The sequence below is a fragment of the Callithrix jacchus genome, chromosome 2, assembly GCF_049354715.1.
Source record: "Callithrix jacchus isolate 240 chromosome 2, calJac240_pri, whole genome shotgun sequence".
In the NCBI taxonomy this organism is placed as follows: domain Eukaryota; kingdom Metazoa; phylum Chordata; class Mammalia; order Primates; family Cebidae; genus Callithrix; species Callithrix jacchus.
In genome coordinates, this window is record NC_133503.1 from 148,878,251 (window position 1) to 148,899,180 (window position 20,930).

At 37.1% G+C, this 20,930-nt stretch overlaps 1 protein-coding gene and 1 non-coding gene across 4 annotated transcripts in view; both read left to right on the forward strand.

Moving 5' to 3' along the window:
• Positions 1-20,930, forward strand: part of ERCC8 (ERCC excision repair 8, CSA ubiquitin ligase complex subunit) — a 70,985-nt gene that overhangs the window by 1,293 nt on the left and 48,762 nt on the right. For 2 of the 3 annotated variants that reach the window (XM_008992013.5, XM_017969906.4), the window contains exon 2: positions 17,389-17,484. The exons of the other annotated variant lie outside the window; for it this stretch is intronic. In XM_008992013.5, the coding sequence (XP_008990261.1) occupies positions 17,389-17,484 (96 nt within the window). The remainder of the gene's footprint in view (positions 1-17,388; positions 17,485-20,930) is intronic. 3 annotated transcript variants of the gene reach the window in all.
• On the forward strand, positions 4,383-4,494 carry LOC118151766 (U5 spliceosomal RNA). Its single transcript, XR_004740177.1, has one exon. It is a non-coding gene; the product is annotated as a U5 spliceosomal RNA (small nuclear RNA).

Genomic DNA, 20,930 nt, shown 5'->3' on the forward strand with positions numbered 1-20,930 from the left:
GCAGTTATTATTTTCTTTTGCTCCGTTTATGTTTAATGCAAGTTTCACTTCTAGTATTATCACCCTTCTTGAGTGCACTTTCATTCTTTTGGTCAATTTACTCTTTTAATTTGTAAAATTCCATGTGGGTTAATTCAAGGGCACAGAAATATTAATAAGAAACCTACATGCTTTGCAGCCTGCATGTGAACTGAGTAACATGCACAGTGACCAATCACCCGTAGACTTTGAAAGAAGTAAAATTGCAAATTGGTCACCAATTTTGATTCATATGTTATTTACAGAATTTGTGAAATGAAAAGCTAGTAGCAAACTTATGCTATTTCTCACAGTTAATAAACTGTAGTAACTGAAATTCATATCGCACCATGCAAAGTGAGGACTACTTATATGTTTTAAGTCAAATAAAATATTTAAGAATTAAAAACAAAATTTTTTTTTCCTCCCAAGTAGCTGGGACCACAGCACATGCCAACACATTTAGCTAATTTTTTCATTTTTTGTAGAGATGGGGTCTCCCTGTGTTTCCCATTCTGGTCTGGAACTCCTGGGCTCAAGTGATCCTCCTGCCTTTACCTCCCAAAGTGCCGGGATTATAGGTGTGTGCTACCACAACCAGCCTAAATTAAAAAAATATATATTTCCATCATTAAGTGATCTTTTTGCTTAACTAAACAACTATATAGTTCCGTTTTATTTATAGGAAATGTCTACTGTTCTTCCTTGTCATTATGTAAAGGCAAAAGTGTGAACACTGATATGCATTGTTCACAATATACACCCTCTAAAAAACTTTTTACAACTTTATTGAGGTATAATTGACATATACTGCACATTAAATTAGAATATACAATTTGATGACTTCTCACAGATATTTACTTTTGAAACCATTAGCATCATCAAGAGAGCATCTATTACCCTACAAATGTTATCATGGTCCTTTAAAATCCTTCTCTCCCTTCTTTCTCTGCTTTACCCTCTTCTCTAGAAACCACTAATCTGCAGGTCACTATAGATTAGTTTGCATATTTAGAATATATAAATGAAATTTTTTTTTTGTCTGGCTTCTTTTACTCAGCATAATTACATTATTTTGAAATTTCTCCATGTTAATTGCAGGTATCGATTCCTTTTTATTGCTGTGGAGTATCCCACTGTGCAGATATACAACAGTTTATCTAGTCACTTGTCCATGGACATCTGAGTTCTTTCTAGTTCAGGACTAATACATTGACAGCTGCTCTGAAAATTCATGTATGAGTCATTGTATGAACATATGCTTTTATTTCTCTTAAGTTCATACCTAACAGTGGAGCAACTAGATGTATCCTCTACTTTTTAAGAAACCAACAGTTTTCCAAAAGCATTTTCCATTCCCACCACTAGTAGGTAAGAGTGCTACTTGCTCCATATTTATTTTTTCCTTTTCCTCCTTTCATTGAACTATTTAAACATTATTTAGTTTTCTATTTTATATGTTATGATTTTGACCGTATCTTTGTATAAAATTTTAGTGGTTACTCTAGGAATTATAAAATACATACTTTTCGTTGTCTCCTTCGAATCATTTCATTGTTTTACTCCTTCATTGGCATTCAAAAACCTTATCACCCTTTCCCCTCCACTATATATATTGTCTTGTATTTTATATTTACATACATTATGTAGTCCATCAGACATTATAATTTTTTTCAACCATCAATCATATTTTAAGGAAAAGAATAATCTATTACATTTACCCAGATAGTTATCATTTCTGTTGCTGTCTCTTTATTCCTGATGTCTCTAATTTCCTTCTTATATCTTTTTCTTCTCTCTGAAGAACATTGTTTATCAATTATTTTAGAGTAGGTCTAATGGTTTCTGAAAAGGAATCTGCAGCCATTCAAATCATTGTTTTCCTATAAGTAATTTATCATTTTTCTCTGGATGCTTTGAAGACTTCGTCATTTGTTTTCAGCAGTTTGATTATGATATGTCTGGTTGTAGATGTCTTTGGATTTATCCTGGTTAGGGTTCATTTGGTTTTTGAATTTGTAGACTTGTATCTTTACATAAACTTGGGAACTTTCCAGCCATCTTTTCCAACATTTGTTTCTACACTACACTTTTTCTCCTCTCCTAGAACTTTATGACATAAATGTTAGTCCTTTTATAATCATTCCTCTGGTCCCTAAGGCTCTGTTCTTTTTCCCTCCAACCTTTTCCTCTGTGTTGTTAGAATGTGTAATTTTAATTGATCTGTCTTCAAGTTCACTGATTCTTTCCTCTGCCATCTCCAATCTTTTGGTGAATACATTAAGTTAAAATAATTTTATATTGAAAACTAAAATTTCCATTAGGTTTTCATTTATGTCTTCTATTTCTTTGCTGAGACTTTCTATTTTAACAACTGTTTCAAGTGTGTGCACAATGGCTTGCTCAAGCTTTTTTTTTTTTAGAGATGGGGCCTCACAGTGTTGCCAAGGCTGGTCTTGAACTCTCAGGCTGAAGCGATCCCCCTCTCCTCAGCTTCACATGGAGTCACTGGGGTTACAGGCTTCAACCACCATGCCAGTGTTGGTCGTGTTCAAGCATTTTGCAATGTTTGCCTTGAAGTCTTTATCAGATAATCTCAACACCTGTGTCATCTCGGCTTTGGCTTCTTTTGATTGTCTTTTCCCATGCAAGTTGAAATTTTCATGGTTCTTTATATACAGCGAAATTTTGGATTGCATCCTGGACTTTTTGAAAACTCTTATAAGATTCTGGCTCTTATTTTAATCCTATGAAGAATGTTGATGTTTTTGTTTTAACATTTACTTGGCAAAGTTCTTCAGGCTACAAGAACCTACCTACTTATAGGGACTGTAGTTTTAATGTTAGTTCACTTTTCAAAGTCTCTTCAGATCTGCCCCAAGTGTATGCCATTCAGTGGTCAGTCTGTGACCTAAGGGGTTAGCTCAACTTTCAGATTCATTTGTATATTACTCAGGGTTAGATCTCTGCATGCTTCACTCAGGGATGAGTTCTGGAGTTTATAAACAACTTTACGGGATCACTTTCCTGAGCTCCTTCTTCTCTGTGATCTCTTGGATACCTTCTAATTCTCTAAGACTCTCTACTTTGGCCATCCAGCCAGAAATTTTAGGCTCCAGTTACCCTGTTCTGCCACATACTTCCATGTTTAGGACCAAGTTTGGCCTCAGAAGTGAAAAGAGAGGTATTAAGCAATGGGGATTGCCTCCACCCTTTTGGGATCATAGCTCAGATGAACAGAGAAAACAATTTCCCTCCCTCAGAGTTCTGGCTTCTGCAGGCCACTGCTTCTAGCTGTAGCCATCTCTGTCATGGGATTGCCTGCGACTATTTACTTTTCAGAGTCCTCAAGTAGCTGTCCATGAATTTTGTTTAGTTTTTATAGTAGTGTTATCCAGAACTGAAGTATTGAATAATGAATGAAATGATCAAATTAAATATCACAACTCAAAAAACAAGAATTAAAAGTCCAGTAATATAAGGGAAAGGATAAGAGATTAGGAGGGTAGATTCAAAAGATCTAGCAGGCAATAATAATTCCAGAGGGAGAACAAAACAAAAATAAACAGTAATTAAGAAAAAGAATTGCAGAAAGACCTGGATTCGTAGACCAGAGGGCTCACTGAAGTCCAGAGAAGACTGATAAAAAATATATGAAAGTGTGTATAACTAGTAAATTTATCTAGCAATGAAGAGAAATTATTAAAAGCTTCCAATGGTAAAGAATTTACCATTCACAAAGATAAAACATCTCATCAGTAGTTTTAGACACTGGAAAACACTGGAATGATACCTACTAACAAGAAAGAAGTATTGTACCCTGTAATCCCAGCATTTTGGGAGGCCAAAGTAGGTGGATCTTGAGCTCAGGAGTTCGGAACCAGCTTGGGCAACATGGCAAAACCCCATCTCTACTCAAAATACGAAAATTAGCCAGGCATGCTGGTGGGTGCTGTGGTGGGTGCCTGTAATTCCAGCTACTCCTGTGGCTGAGGCACAAGGATCACTTGGTGGAGGTTGTAGTGAGCTGAGACTGTGCCACTGTACTCCAGCCTAGGTGACAGAGTGAGACTTTGTCTCAAAAAACAACAAAAAATTATCTAAAAGTTAAAAAAGAAGTATTGCAACCCAGGAATCCAAACTTAACCAGTCTGTCAGAAAAATGTCTTTGCGTTAAGATTCATAGAAATATTTTGCCCCATTTCCCTTCAGGAAAAAAAATACTCAGGAAAGAACATTAATCGAAAAACAAATATATTTGAATAAAATCTAAAGGTACATAAAAGATGAAGAGGAGGGGAAACCTATGAAACTTGCATTATGTGTATGATTAAATGTAAATATATAATAATAAACAAGCTGAGATGCTCTGGTTTCTCTTCATAACAAATCTTTCACCTTTTACTAAAGATTTCTGTGGAGAGGAACAATTATGAGTTATAACTGAATTTTTTGATATCTTGCTTAGGCAGGGCTCATTTTAAAAATAAAAAAATGAAAAATAAAAAATTAGCTAGAAATATATAGAATGGCTGCTAAATTTTTTTAGACAGTTAATTGACAAGAGGGAAATGAATAGCAACTTCATTAGCAAAAATAAAGGTAAAAGAAGAAACTATGACATTAAATAAATAAGGAATAATACCAAGTATATCAGATGTCCTACCAAAAGGTGAACAGGCTGATTTCTTTCATTAAGAATCATATATTATCAGATTAGTTTAAAAAGCAAAATAAAGCTAAAAGCTGTTTCTCAGAAATACTTTAAGTTAAAATATTTTAAAACACTTTACAAAATTCTTAAGTAGTTAAAAAATTAAAGGATAAGGAGATATCAGACAACTATAAACAAAATGTAGACATCACTACAAATATTAGATAAGTTATAATTTAAGGTTAAAAGCACCAAATGTTTAAAGAAGGGCATTATATAAAGCTATATACATATGGAGGAAATGAATAAACAACAAACTAGATTTAGTAGACATATGACTTTACATCCCTTAAATGGAGAATGTGCATGCTTTTTATAAAAGTCAGTGATTCAGGCTGGGCGCGGTGGCTCACGCCTCTAATCCCAGCACTTTGGGAGGCCAAGGTGGGCAGATCATGAGGTCAAGAGATCAAGACCATCCTGGCCAACATGGTGAAACACCATCTCTACTAAAAAATATAAAAATTAGCTGGGCCTGGTGGCACGTGCCTGTAGTCCCAGCTACTTGGGAGGCTGAGGCAGGAGAATTGCTTGAACCCAGGAGGTGGAGATTGCAGTGAGCCAAGATTGCGCCACTGCACTCTAGCCTGGTGCCTGGTGACAGCAAGACTCTGTCTCAAAAAAAAAAAAAAATAGATAAAAGTCAGTGATACATTTACCAAAATTGTTCTTGGCCACTAAGTAAATTTAAACTTTAGCAAATTCAAAAAGAAAGCTATGTAAACAGGCCATGTTTTTTGATCATAAGCTATAGAAACAGGAAATAAATCAATATATGGTGACATTACCACCACCTCTAATGTTTTGGAAATTCAGAATTGCATTTCAGAAAACTCCAGAATCAAAAATGAAATGAAAATTGAAATTACAAATTGACAAGGAAAAAGAGAATAACCATTTCTACGAATTAGGGACCCAGAGAAACTTATATTCAGTGAAACTTCACAACCTAAAAAAAAAAACCAATAATACACACACACACACACACACACACACACACACACACACACACGTTAGTCCACTGAACAAGAAGAAGATGTAGCCATAGTCATCTTAAGACACAAAAACAGAAGAGAATGAGAGGAAATAGTGGATAGGAGGTAGGACTAACTTGGAAGCTCCCACTCAGATGGACAGAGCAGTATATGGAGTTGCACATTGTGAACTTTTGCTACAAGAACTACCACAGAAACATTCCAGGAAAGCTGAGAGGATCCACAGACCCTTTGAAGGAGTTGGATTGCTGCTGAAGGCTCTAGGAGACTGCCAAGGAACTGTGAGTCATCTGGCTTTCTCAGCTGGGAGGCTTGAAGCCTGGGACAAGTTCTCAGCCCTGCTGGAAATAAACTCAGAGCTGTTGTAGTGGCACAGTGGGAGTGAGACCAGCCCTTCAGGCTGCAGGTGGCATGGGAACTGGGTAAGGCCTTTAGCTGCCAGCCTTCCCCAACTTCCCTGGTGATCTGTGTGACACAGCAGAGGCAGCCATAATCCCCCTGGGAACGTAACTTCATTGGCCTGGGGAGCACACCCTCCTCCACCACAGCAGCGGCAGCAATCCTCAGACATGCCTAACCCTGCTCCCACCTGATGGTCTTTCTCTATCTGCCCTGGTAGCTGAAGACCAAAGACATAATCTCCTGGGAGCGCTATAGGCCTCCCCACTGCCCGACCCTAGGGCAAGCTTGTATCCTTTCTATACTACTGCAGCTGATGCCCTCTTGAAAGTGCCACCTCCTCGCTGCAGGCTAATCAACACAAAACCAGTGCACTTAACAAAAATACAACCAAGGACCCTCATAGAATTCACTTCATTCCCCTGCTGCCTCTACAGTTGCAGGTGCTGGTATCCACAGGTGAGAGACCTAAAGACAGATCACATCACAGGACTCTTTGCAGAAATTCCCCTGTACCAACCAGAACCTGGTAGCTCTGCTGGTTGGCTAGATCTATAAGAGAAATAACAATCACTGCAGTTTGGCTCTCAGGAAAGCCCCATCCTTAGGGGAAGGAGAGGTGTACCAAATCAAGGGAGCACCTCATGGAACAGAAGAATCTGAAGAGCAGCCTTAGAGTTCCAGATCTTCCCTCTGACATAGTCTACCCAAATGAGAAGTAACCAGAGAAACAATTCTGGTAATATGACAAGACAAGGTTCTTTAACATCCCCCCAAAAAATCATGTAAGCTGATCAACACTGGATCCAAACCAAGAAGAAATGTCTGAATTGCCAGAAAAAGAATTCAGAATGTTGATTATTAAGCTAATCAAGAAGATACCAGGGAAGGGTTAAGTCCAACTTAAAGAAATTAAAAAAGAAAAAAGATATGAGTGGAAAAATCTGCAGTGAAATACATAGCATAGATAGAACACATTCACAATTTCTGGAAATAAAGGACACTCTTAGAGAAATGTAAAATGCCTGGTAAGTCTCAGCAATAGAATCAAACAAGTAGAATAAAGAACTTGGGGCTCAAAGACAAGGCTTTCAAATTATGCAATCTGATAAAGACAAAAAAAAAAAAAGAATAATTGGTGTTCCCAGTTATCTGAGGGAGAAGGCTAAAAGTTTGGAAAAGGCCAGGTTCAGTGGCTTATGCCTGTAATCCCAGCACTGTGGGGGGCCGAGGCAGATGGATCACCTGAGATCAGGAGTTCAAGACCAGCCTGACCAATGTGGTAAAACCCCGTCTCTACTAAAAGAAATACAAAAATTAGCCAAGCATGGTGGTAGGTGCCTGTAGTCCCAGCGACTAGAGAGACTGAGACAGGAGAATTGCTTGAACTCGGGAGGCAGAGGTTGCACTGAGCCGAGATCACACCACTACACTGAGCCGAGATCATACTACTGCACTCCAGCCTGGGTGACAGAGTGAGACTCTCTCAAAAAAAATGTTTGGAAAACATGTTTGAGGGAATAAACAAGGAAAACGTCCCTGGCCTTCCTAGACACCCAGACATCCAAATATAAGAAGCTGAAAGAACACCTCGGAAATTCATCCCAAAAATTTATCACCTAAACATATAGTCTTCAGGTTATTAAAGTTAAGACAAAGGAAAGGATCCTAAGAGCTATGAAGCAAAAGCAGCAGATAACCTATAAAAGAAAACCTATCAGATTAACAGCAGATTTCTCAGCAGAAGCCCTACAGACTAGAAAGGATTGGGGTCCTGTCTCTAGCCTCCCTAAACAAAACAATTATTAGGCAAGAATTTTGTATTCAGCAAAACTGAACTTCATGAATGAAGGAAAGATACCATCTTTTTCAGACAAATAATACTGAGAGAATTTGCCACTACCAAGTCAGCACTATAAGAACTGCTAAAAGGACCTCTAAGTCTTGAATCCTTGAAATACACCAAAATAGAATCTCATTAAAGCATGAATCTCACAGGACCTATAAAACAGTAACCATTTAAAAAAAAGGTATTCAGGCAACAACTAGAATAATGAATAAAAGAGTACCTCACTTCTCAATACTAACATTGAATGTAAATGGCCTAAATGCTCCACTTAAAAGATACAGAAACCATCGTTCTCAGCAAACTAACACAGGAAAAAAAAAACAAACACCACATATTCTCACTCATAAGTGAGAGTTGAACAATGAGAATGCATGGAAACGGAGGGGAACATCACACACCAGAGCCTGTTGGGGGTTGGGGACCAAGGGGAGAGAGAGCATTAGGAGAAATACCTAGTGCATGAGGGGCTTAAAACTTAGGTGATGGGTTGATGGGTTTAACAAACCACCATGGCACATGTATACCTATGTAACAAACCTACACATTCTGCACATGTATCGCAGTACTTAAAGTATAATAATAATTTAAAAATTAAAGACAATATATGTCATGTATAGGGAAACATTAGGAATACAGTAAATGTAATCATTAGTCTAAGAAAAAAAAAGACAAAGAATGGCAGAATGGATAAAAATTCATCAACCCCAAGTATCTGCTGTCTTCAAGAGACTCACCTAACACATGAAAACTCATATAAACTTAAAGTGAAGGGTGGAAATGAGCCCAAAATGAGCAGCAGTATCTATTCTTAGACAAAACAGACTTTATAGCATCAACAGTTAAAAAAGACAAAGAGGGACATTATGTAGTGGTAAAAGGACTAGTCCAACAGGAAAATACCCCGATCCTAAATATATATGCATCTTAACACTGGAGCTTTCAAATTTATAAAACAATTGCTACTAGACCTAAAAATGAGATAGATAGCAACACTAATAGTGGGGGACTTTAGCCGTCTGCTGATAGCACTAGACAAGTCATCAAGACTCAGGAAGTCAATAAAGAAACAATGGACTTAAACTATACCCTAGAACAAATGGATTTAACGGATATTTACAGAACATTCTACTCAACAACTGCAGAATATAAATTCTATTCATCAGCCTCTAGAATATCCTCCAGGATAGACCATACGATAGACCACAAAACAAGTCTCAACAAATTTAAGAAAATCGAAATCATAGCATGTACTGTCTCAGACCACAGTGGAATAAAGTTGGAAATCAACTCCAAAAGGAACCCTCAAAACCATGCAAATACATGGAAATTAAATAACCTTCTCCTGAATGATCATTGGGTCAACAATTAAATCAACATGGAAATTTCAAAATTCCTTGAACTGAATGATAATAGTGACAAAACCTATCAAAACCTCTGGGATGCAGCAAAAGTGATGCTAAGATGAAAGTTCATACCATTAAATGCATACCTCAAAAAGTGTGAAAGAGCACAAATAGATAATCTAAGGGCATACCTCAAGGAACTAGAGAAACAGCAAACCAAACCCAAACCCAGCAGAAGAAAAGAACCAAGATCAAAGCAGAAATAAATGAAATTGAAACAACAACAAAATACAAAAGATAAATGCAACAAAACACTGGTTATTTCAAAAGATTTAAAAAAATTGACCATTAGAAATATTAAGAAAAGAAGAGAGAAGTTCCAGTAAGATAAGTTAGAAATAACACAGGATCAGCGTGGTGGCTCACGCCTGTAATCCCAGTACTTTGGGAGGCTGAGGTGGGTAGATCACGAGGTCAGGAGTTCCAGACCAGCCTGGCCAAGATGGTGAAACCCCGTCTCTACTAAAAATACAAAAATTAGCCAGGTGCAGTAGCATGTGCCTGTAATCCCAGCTACTCAGGAGGCTGAGGCAGGAGAACCGCCTGAATCCTGGAGGCAAAGGTTGCAGCTGAGATCACGCCATTGCACTCCAGCCTGGGTGACAGAGTGAGACTCCATCTCAAAAAAAAAAAAAACAAAAAAAAAAAAACAGGAGATATTACAGCCATTCAGGGCTACTATCAACAACTTTATATGCATAAACTAGAAAACTTAAAGGAGATGGATACATTTCTGGAAAAATACAATCCTCCTAGATTAAACCAGGAAAAAATAGGAACCCTGGAAAGACCAATGACAAGCAATGAGATTGAAATGTTAATTAAAAAGTTTAGGAACAAGCAGACTCACAGCTGAATTCTATCAGACATACAAAGAATTGGTACCAATCCTATTGACCTGTTCCAAAAGATAGAGAAAGAGATAATCAACCCTAAATCATCCCATGAAGCCAATATTATGCTAATAATAAAACCAGGAAAGAGTGTTAACAAAGAAAATTGCAGACCAACATCCCTGATGAACAGAGATGCAAAAAATCCTGGACAGTGCACTTGCTAACCAAATCCAACAGCATATCAAAAATATAATCCACCATAATCAAATGGGTTTCATACCAGGGATGCAGGGATGTTTTAACATATGCAAGTCAATAAATGTGATACACCACACAGTTAAAAACAAAAAAAATCACATGATTATCTCAATAGATGCAGAAAAAGCATCTGACATAATCCAGCATCCTTTTATGATTAAAACTCAGCAAAATTGGCATATAGGTGACATACCTTAAGGTAATAAAAGCCATCTATTACAAACCCACAGCCAACATTATACTGAATGGGGAAAAGTTGGAAAGCATTCCTCCTGAGAACTGAAACAAGACAAGGATGCTCACTTTTCACCACTTGTATTCAGCATAGTACTGGAAGTCCTAGCCAGAGCAATCAAAAAAGAGAAGGAAATCAAGGATATCCCAATCGGTAAAGAGGAAGTCAAACTGTTGCTGTTTGCTGATGACGTGATTGTATACCTAGAAAACCCTAAAGACTCATCCAAAAAATACCTAGAACTGGTAAATGAATTCACTGAAGTTTTTGGATACAAAGTTAATGTACACAAGTCAGTAACTCTGCTATACAACCAAGCTGAGAATCAAATCCCGAACTGAACTCCTTTTACATTAGCTTCAGAAAAAAAAAAAAACAAAAAATACTTAGGAATATACCTAACCAAGGAGGTAAAAGACCTCTACAAGGAAAACTACAAAACACTGCTGAAAGAAATCATGGATGACACAAACAAATGGAAACACAGCTGAATTCTACACTCATGGATGGGTATAATCAATATTGTGAAAATAACCATACTGCCAAAAGCAATCTACAAATTCAGTGCAACTTCCATCAAAATACCACCATCATTCTTCATAGAACTAGCAGAAAACAATCTTAAAATTCATATGGAACCAAAAAAGAGCCATATAGCCAAAACAAGACTAAGCAAAAAGAACAAATCTGGAGGCATCACATTACCCTACTTCGAACTATAAGGCCATCATCACCAAAACAGCATAGTACTGGTATAAAAATATGCATATAGACCAATGGAACAGAGTAGAGAACCCAGAAGTAAAGCCAATACTGATCTTCAACAAAGCAAACAAAAACAAAGTGGGGAAAGGACACCCTATTCAACAAATAGTCCTGGGACAATTGGCAAGCCACATGGAGAACAATGAAAATGGATTTTCATCTCTCACCTTATACAAAAATCAAGATGAATCAAAGACTTAAATCTAAGTCAAGAAACCATAAAAATTCTAGAAGGTAACATTGATAAAACCCTTTTACACATTGGCCTAGGCAAAGACTTTATGGTCAAGAACCGAAAAGCAAACACAACAAAAACAAAGATAGATGGGACTTAATTAAACTAAAGAGCTTCTGCACAGCAAAAGAAATAATCAGCAGGTAAACAGACAACCCACAGAGCGGGAGAAAATCTTTGCAATCTGTACATCCAATAAATGACTAATATCCAGAGTATACAAGGAACTCAAAGAAATCAGCAAGAAAAAAACAAACAATCCTATCAAAAAGTGGGTCAAGGACATGGATAGACAATTTTCAAAAAAGATATACAAATGGCCAACAAATATGACAAAATACTCAACATCACTAATGATCAGAGAAATGCAAATCAAAACCACAAGGCAATACCTACCACCTTAGTCCTGCAAGAATGGCCATAATCAAAAAAAATCAAAATATATGACATTGGCATGGATGTGGTGAAAAGGGAACTCTTTTACACTGCCAGTGGGAATGTCAACTAATACAACCACCATGGAAAACAGTGTATAGATTCCTTAAAGAACTAATAGTAGTAGTACTACCATTTGATCCAGCAGTCTACTCCTGACTATCTATCCAATGGAAGAGAAGTCATGATACAAAAAAATATACTTGCACATGCATGTTTATAACAGCACAATTCACCAGTGCAAAAATATAGAACCAGCCCAAATGCATATCAGTCAACAAGTGGCTAAAGAAAATGTTGTGTGTCTGTGTGTGTATGTATGTAATGGAATACTACTCAGCCATAAAATAGAATGAAATCATGGCTTTTGCAGTGACCTGGATGGAACTGGGAGACCATTATTGTAAGTGAAATAACTCAGGAATGGAAAACCAAACACTGTATGTTCTCACTCATAAGTGGGAGCTGAGTTATGAGGACACAAAGGCATAAGAATGATAAAATGGGGCCAGGCGCGGTGGCTCAAGCCTGTAATCCCAGCACTTTGGGAGACCGAGGCGGGTGGATCACGAGGTCAAGAGATCGAGACCATCCTGGTCAACATGGTGAAATCCTGTCTCTACTAAAAATACAAAAAATTAGTTGGGCATTGTGGTGCATGCCTTTAATCTCAGCTACTCAGGAGGCTGAGGTAGGAGAATTGCCTGAACCCAGGAGGCGGAGATTGCGGTGAGCCGAGATTGTGCCATTGCACTCCAGCCTGGGTAACAAGAGCAAAACTCTGTGTCAAAAAAAAAAAAGAAAAGAAAAGAAAAAAAATGATAAAATGGACTCTGGGGACTCGGGAAATGGTAGAAGAAGGGTGAAGGTTAAAAGACTGAGTATACTGCTTAGGTGATGTGTGCACCAAAATCTCAGAAATCACCACTTAAGTACTTATTCATGTAACCAAACACTACCTGTTCCCCAAAAACCTATTGAGATTAAAAAATTCTAAAAATTAAAAAACATTAAAATAAAGAGTATATAGTAGATAGAAAAAACAGGGACTGGGCACAGTGGCTCATGCCTGTAATTCCAGCACTTTGGGAGGCCAAAGAGGGTGGATCACCTGAAGTTAGGAGTTTGAGACCAGCCTGGCCAACATGGTGAAACCTCATTGCTACTAAAAATACAAAAATTAGCTGGGCATGGTGGCAGGTGCCTGTAATTCCAGCTACTCTGGTGGCTGAGGCAGGAGAATCACTTGACCCTGGGAGGTGGAGGTTGCAGTGAGCCAAGGTCGCGCCATGGCACTCCAGCCTGGGCTACCCAGTGAGACTCTGTCTCAAAAAAAGAAAATACCTACAAATATACATATAATATACATTCTATAAAAGCCATTTAAAGACGTTAAAGCAAAAAGTAAATGATAAAGGTAAAAAGTGAAATTAAATAGAAAATTTGGGCAAGCATGTGCCATAGAAGAGGTAAGAGACTGATAAAATATTTAGCAATCAGTTTGGTATGGAAACCAACCAAGCCAAGTGAATGCTAGCCATTAATAACAAGTATGCAATGCTGTGATATAGAAAAGAGATTGAAAAGGTGATTTTAAAATATACCAGGGTTTACTTTTTTTCCTTATTCTTCTACCCCGGTCTCCTCTGCCTTCCCTCTTCTCTCTTTTCCTTTTTACCCTCCCTTCTTTATCAGTCTACTCTTCACTCTCTCCTCTGGCATTTTCCCTTCTCCTTTCCCTCTACTCCCATGCCATTGTGTTGGGGGGAGTCCTCAATACCATTCCAAGGTTTGATGATTCTCTAGAAGGACTCAGAACTCAGCATTTACTCATGACTGATTTAGTACAGTGAAAGGTTACAAGATAAACTCAGGAAAGGGAAAAGGTGTATGGGCAAAGTGTGGAGGAAACCAGGCACAGGCTTCAAAGAATCCTTTCCTGGTGGAGTCACACAGGACACACTTTATTCCTTTAGCAACAAATTGTGACATGTGTGAAATGTCTATCAAATAAGCTCATTAGAGACTCAATGTTGAAAGTTTTTACTGGGTACTGTTCATAAAGGCACCCTCGATCTAGCTTGTACCCAAATTCCAGACTTCCAAAAGAAAAGCAAGTGTTCATCATAAAGGACATTATTTTCTCAAGTAGTTTAGGCACAGTGAACCATTCTTATCCAGTCATAGTGGCCACCCTCCTGAAATCCCAGACTGTAGCCAAGGGACAGTCTTGTAAGCAGAACTTTCTAAGGGTAGCATTCTCAGACCTGCCACGTTAACTTGTTTTTTGTGCACCTTGCCTTCTGCTACTCTCCCCACATCTCTTTCCCTTTATAGTATTATTCCCCTTTTCCTTCATCTTAACCTCTCCTTCTAGTTTACAAACAATTCAGTGCTAAAGTCATTAGGCTGGGGAGAGGTATGCTTCCTCACTTAATATGGGATTAGGTTCCCTAGAGTGGAATTTCAGAACCTAAGCAGGTTGAGAAAGTAGTCTTTGTTTGGGGACTGTACAGATTTTAGAGGAGATAAAACTCAGAGCCCAAGCTGCTAGGGGAAGGGATGGTAGTGGAGATGGGAGATTGGTTACATACAGGGGATTGATAAATATATTGACAATAATGGGAGCCATGTTTCTTATTGTTAAGAAGAGGGAGCTCAAGGAAAAGATGATTACCTTTGTACATGTTTCTATGATATTGTTTTACTTGTTACAAAGAGTATATAATCTGTTGTAATTTGAAAAATGATCAAATGGAAAAATATTTTCAGAAAAATAACAATTTCAATGGGAAAATGTGAAAAACAAATTTTTTAATGAAATATTGAAGTTCAGAAAATGTGAAAAACAAATTTTTTAATGAAATAATGAAGTGGTCTGGGGAAAGAATGTCAAAGTTCAGGGCCAGATGTGGTGGCTACCTGTAATCCCAATACTTTTCAAGGTGAAGGTGAGATGATTGCTTGAGGCCAGGAGTTTGAAACCAGCCTGAGCAACATAGCAAGACTTCATTTCTACAACAAATACCAGAATTTAGCCAGGTGTGGTGACATGCAACTGCAGTCCTAGCTATTTCGGAGGCTCAGGCAAGAGGATCCCTTAAGCCCAGGAGTTTGAGACTACAGGGAACTGTGATTTGCCATTGCACTCCAGCCTGGGTGGCAGAAGGAGACACTGTCTCTAAAACTAAAATTAAAAAAAATTTGTTAATGTTAAAGTTCAAATGCAGCTCAGCCAAATATTAGCTGTGTGACCTTGGGGAAATTATTCATGTATTAATCTTATAATCAGGAAATGTATTTAATAATAATTAACACCCCTGGATTATCACTTATTACACTTATTTTTATTTTATTTTTTTATTTCTATTTTTTGATAGAGTGTTGCTTGCTTTGTCACCCAGGTTGTAGTATAGAGTACAGTAGCGTGATCTCTGTCCCCTGGGTTCAAGCAATCCTCCTACCTCAGCCTCCCGAATAGCCAAGATTATAGGCATGCACCACCATGCCCAGATATTTTTTTTTTATTTTTTAGTAGAGACTTGGCCAGTCTGATCTTGAACCCCTGATCTCAAGTGATCCACCTGCCTTAACCTCACAAAGTGCTGGGATTACAGGTGTGAGCCACCATGCCCGGCCCGGCTTTTTATATTAGCTATTATTGTTATTGATCAAAGTCAGTCTGGATATTTGAACCTAAGGCTAAATTGCAATATATGTGCTTAGATGTATGGTAGAAGATTTAGGCATTACTCATCTTTTTTTTTTTTTGAGACAGAGTCTTGCTCTGTCACCCAGGCTGGAGTACAGTGGCGTGATCTCAGCTCACTGAAACCTCTGCCTCCCAGGTTCATGCAATTCTCTTGCCTCAGTCCCCCCTAGTAGCTGGGATTACAGGCATGCACCACCAGGCCTGGCTAATTTTTGTGTTTTCAGTAGAGACGGGGTTTTGCCATGTTGGCCAGGCTGGTCTCGAACTCCTGACCTCAGGTGATCCACCCACCTGGGCCTCCCAAAGTGCTAGGATTATGAGCCACTGTGTCCAGCCTACATTGTTGTACTATATGTTATACCTAGAAGACAAAGAACCATGTAGCTTCAAATCATATACTTTATACAACTAAAATGATTTCCAAAATGCTTATAATTACTTGTTGTGCTACTGTCAATAAATGAAAGTATCAGTTCATGCTTTTCCAGCATTGTGCATTGTCGTCTTTTCTTTTAAAAAAGCTGACAATTTTATAGGCCAAAAATTTTAAATTTGATATTTAAACTAGCATTATTTTAATCAATAATGAATTTAGAAATCATTCTAGTTAAATTAGTGTAGATGCTAATAACATCCAACAGATTAAGACAGATTCCAATAGTTAATATTCACTAGGTACTTACAATGTAGCAGGCATTGTAATTAGCACTTTTGATATATGAACTCATTTAATCTTAATAATATGCTCACTAGGATAATGATAGTTTACTTTTATAAAATATCAGAAATGTCATTTGTCTTAGTTTGAGAGAGTACTTGTTAATTATTTGTATTGATATTTAATTGGCTTTATTTAAATACATATAAGTGTTAAGTTGAACATAGCCTCTTTTCTTTATGACAGGATCTCATTCTGTCTTAAAAGAAGCCTGCACCCAGGCTGGAGCGCAATGAAGTGATCATGGCTCACTGCATCCCCGAACTGCTGGTCTCAAGCAATCCTCTGCCTCAGTCTCCTGTGTCGGAGCCCCCCACCATGCAGCTTATTTTTATTTTATTTTTTTATAGAAATAGGGTCTCGTTATGATTGCCCGGGATGCTTCCAAACTCCAGGTCTTAGGCAGTCTTCTCATCTCAGCCTCCCAAAGCGCTAGGACTACAGGCAGGCATGAGCCACTGCCAGCCCATACTTTTTTATTTGTCCATCTTTAAGAAACACTTGAAGGAATTTCTTTTAAATCTGTAATTTGTGCTTTTGTCCATTAGATGTCCTCAGCTACGTTTATCAGAATTTAACTTTTTTCATACAAATTTTAATACATTTAAAAGTTTGCATGTAATTGTTACTACTGTTGATATTTTAAACATTTATACAAGGTCTCTAAAAATCCATAAATACATTAGGATGTGTGGTAGATTTAGACATTTCTTGTGACTTTTGTACTATATGTAATCTTGGTTAAATAAAAAATTTTTAAGTGTTAAATTACTTGTTAATTTTTTTTTCTTTTTTTCTCCCCTTTTTAATTTAAAGAGTTTTAGGACTGGAGTTAAATAAAGACAGAGATGTTGAAAGAATCCATGGTGGTGGAATTAACACCCTTGACATTGAACCTGTTGAAGGGAGATAGTAAGTTTATTATACTTATATAATCATTTTTCTTTCTAAGTGAAATGCAGTAAAATCCTGCTTTTTCAAATTAATGATATAGAAGTTTCATTAAAATTGATGAAAATCCTAAATTGTAGCATTTTTGAATCTGACATTATTAATTTCAAATAAATGCAAAACATCAAACTTACAAAATGTTACCATATAAACATTTCAAGCTACTTTACTATAAATAAATACTGTTAAATCAACAAACATTGAACTTCTTTTGGATGTAGAGGGCTTTTAAGTGCTAGTGTCTTTAGGTGCTATTTTAAAACATAGTTGCTACTCTCAAAAAGTCTAATGGGAAAATAAATATAAAAAATAGAGGACTATTTTGAAGAATTAGGTTCAAAACAAATAAGAATTATATTTGAGTTCTTTCTGGCTTTACCATTTAGCAGCTTTGTGACCTTAAGCAATTTACCTAACCTTTCTTTTTTTTTTTTTGAGACGGAGTTTCGCTCTTGTTACCCAGGCTGGAGTGCAATGGCGCGATCTCGGCTCACTTCAACCTCCGCCCCTTGGGTTCAAGCAATTCTCCTGCCTCAGCCTCCTAAGTAGCTGGGATTACAGGCACGCGCCACCATGCCCAGCTAATTTTTTGTAATTTTTAGTAGAGATGGGGTTTCAACATGTTGACCAGGATGGTCTCGATCTGTTGACCTCGTGATCCACCCGCCTCGGCCTCCTAAAGTGCTGGGATTACAGGCTTGAGCCACCGAGCCCGGCCTACCTAACCTTTCTAATTCTCAGTTGCCTTAGCTATACAATGGGAAGAACAATACCTACCTAACAAGTTTGTTTGGAGGATTAATTGAGATAATATGTACAACATGATTAGCATAAAACCTGGTATATTATAAATGGTTGCCACCACTGCTGCCACTATTAATCAAAAGCAGTATTGCATATACTTTTATTCCTTTTAGTCCAATCTCTACACAGCAGCCAAAGTGCTTTGAAAAATGCAATTCCAAACATATTCTCCTACTTACAACTCATCATAATACCACATTACTCTTATAAGACAATACAAAACCTTTCATGTGGCCTATAGTTAGGCCATGTATAGCTTTAACTAAAGGAAACAGTTTGTCATGTTATTGTATGTTTCATGTGGCCTATAATTAGGACACAGATAGCATTAACTAAAGGAAACAGTTTGTTATGTTATGGTAATGTTTAGTGTTTGACCCAGAATTTTTATTTTATATTGACATATTATTATTTACATGAAGTCAAGTCAGGACAGATTTGATAAACTTCCACTTTTTACTTCCAGCTTCTACTGTGTTCTCTCGCAGTAGTATATAAAAAACATCTTACTTTTAGCATGTGGTTAAATCTAAAAGATGATGAATAATAATTCTTTCCTTTTTCCTGACCTTTACCAGGCTCAGTATAACACCTCTATTCAAGGACAGCTGTGGGGCACTCATTTATGAAACATATGCAGATATGAGCAGCAAGAGATAGCTGACTTTTGGATTTGGGTACCGGTTGGGAAAGTATTCAATATTGCTACTCCAGCCAGCCACTTGGGGTAGTAATCAGTTCTGTGGCCTGTGAAGTATAAGAAGCCAGTAGAGTACTAGTTGGCAGAGTTGGTGAGAAATGTGGGAAGTTATAGATTATATGTGCGTGAAATATATTTGAGAAATACAAGTGAGGCATCTTTTAGTACAGCACATAGAAAAAAGTCTGAAGACCCTTGCTACAGTGGTTTTCCCCTTTAATGCATGGTAAAAGTCTACAACTATTTATTTCATTATTTGTAAGACTTTATTTTGCATTAACACCTATTGATAGCAAAAAGAGATATAAAAAGGAAAGTGTACATTCGGTGGAAAACCAAGTTCTAATTTTCTTTTTCTTAAGAAAACTCGATGTATATATAACTTATTCAAAATACCTGTTAATATTTACCATCCACTATGAGAGCTGTAAAGATGTCACTGAAAATCAGAATCGAAACTAGACTGAATACACAAATCTGATAGAGAGGCATTTATTTTCAAAGTTAGGTGTTATCTTACAAAAACTATCTGAAAATTACAGTTTAACAGATGCAACTGCAGAGGATGAATTGGCATATCACTTTGCGATGCTTGAATTTTCTTTTATACCTTTTAATTTTTTCTGAGTTAATTTCATTCATCTTTAATACTAAGTTTTCTTGTCTATATAAAAACAGAAACCATATCTCTTAATACTCTGTCCACAGAAAAGTATCTCATAATTAAATAATGTCAGTGCCATCAGATATTTCAAATAGAAAGTTAGTGAAATCCAAGAAAAGCTTTTGAAAGCCGTTTTAACATAGTTGAAACATCTAACGTTACTGTAAATATCATATCAATTAAGATTAAAAGTTCTTGGCCGGGCACGGTGGCTCACACCTGTATGCCAGCACTTTGGGAGGCTGAGGCAGGTGGATCACGAGGTCAAGAGATTGAGACCATCCTGGTCAACGTGGTGAAACCCCGTCTCTACTAAAAATACAAGAAATTAGCTGGGCACAGTGGCGTGTGCCTGTAATCCCAGCTACTCAGGAGGCTGAGGCAGGAGAATTGCCTGAACCCAGGAGGCGGAGGTTGCGGTGAGCCGAGATCGCGCCCTTGCACTCCAGCCTGGGTAACAAGAGCGAAACTCCATCTCAAAAAAAAAAAAAAAAGATTAAAAGTTCTTAACATAATTTTGTTTTATATTGGTTATACATCAATATAATATACATGATAATACATGGTAAGAAAAGCATAACTTTTAACATAATTTTGTTTTAAACTGATTATACATCAATATAATATACACGATAATACATGGTAAGAAAAGCAATGTTTTGTGAAGATGAAGTATAAAGCAGAAGTGTTTTGGGAGTTAGGTGTAGTATACATGTAACTCACAACTGTGTCCAAACATTTTATCAATCTAAGTAAAAGTTGTAGTTGTTAAAATTTACTAATATTTCTCTATGTATACATTTAGAGTAACTGAACTCTAAATTTTTGTAATAAAGCTAATGTGGAATTTTTTTTAAATAACTAAGTAGGTCATTATTAGCAGTCTTTCTTTACTGCTCATCAATTGGATTTGAGCCATCAAATAACTTCTTTAAATTAACCTAATTGTTTTATAAATTGAATTTATCTTAAAAACAAGTCTGTAAATCACTACTTGCTACTGGTTCATGAACTGTTTGTGACTGGTTCACAAGACAAGGAGCTTGTACTAAAACAAGGAGCTCGTACTAAAACGTAAATCTACTACATCATTACACACCCCATTTAAAGGAGCTAAGATAGGTTTGCAGCAAGACTTTCTCAATGAAGAAAGACGTGTGTTTATTTCTGGCACAAGCTCCTTATCTTGGAGAGTTAAATAGCACTGCTCTACACTTAATTGTATTTTGTTCAAAATCA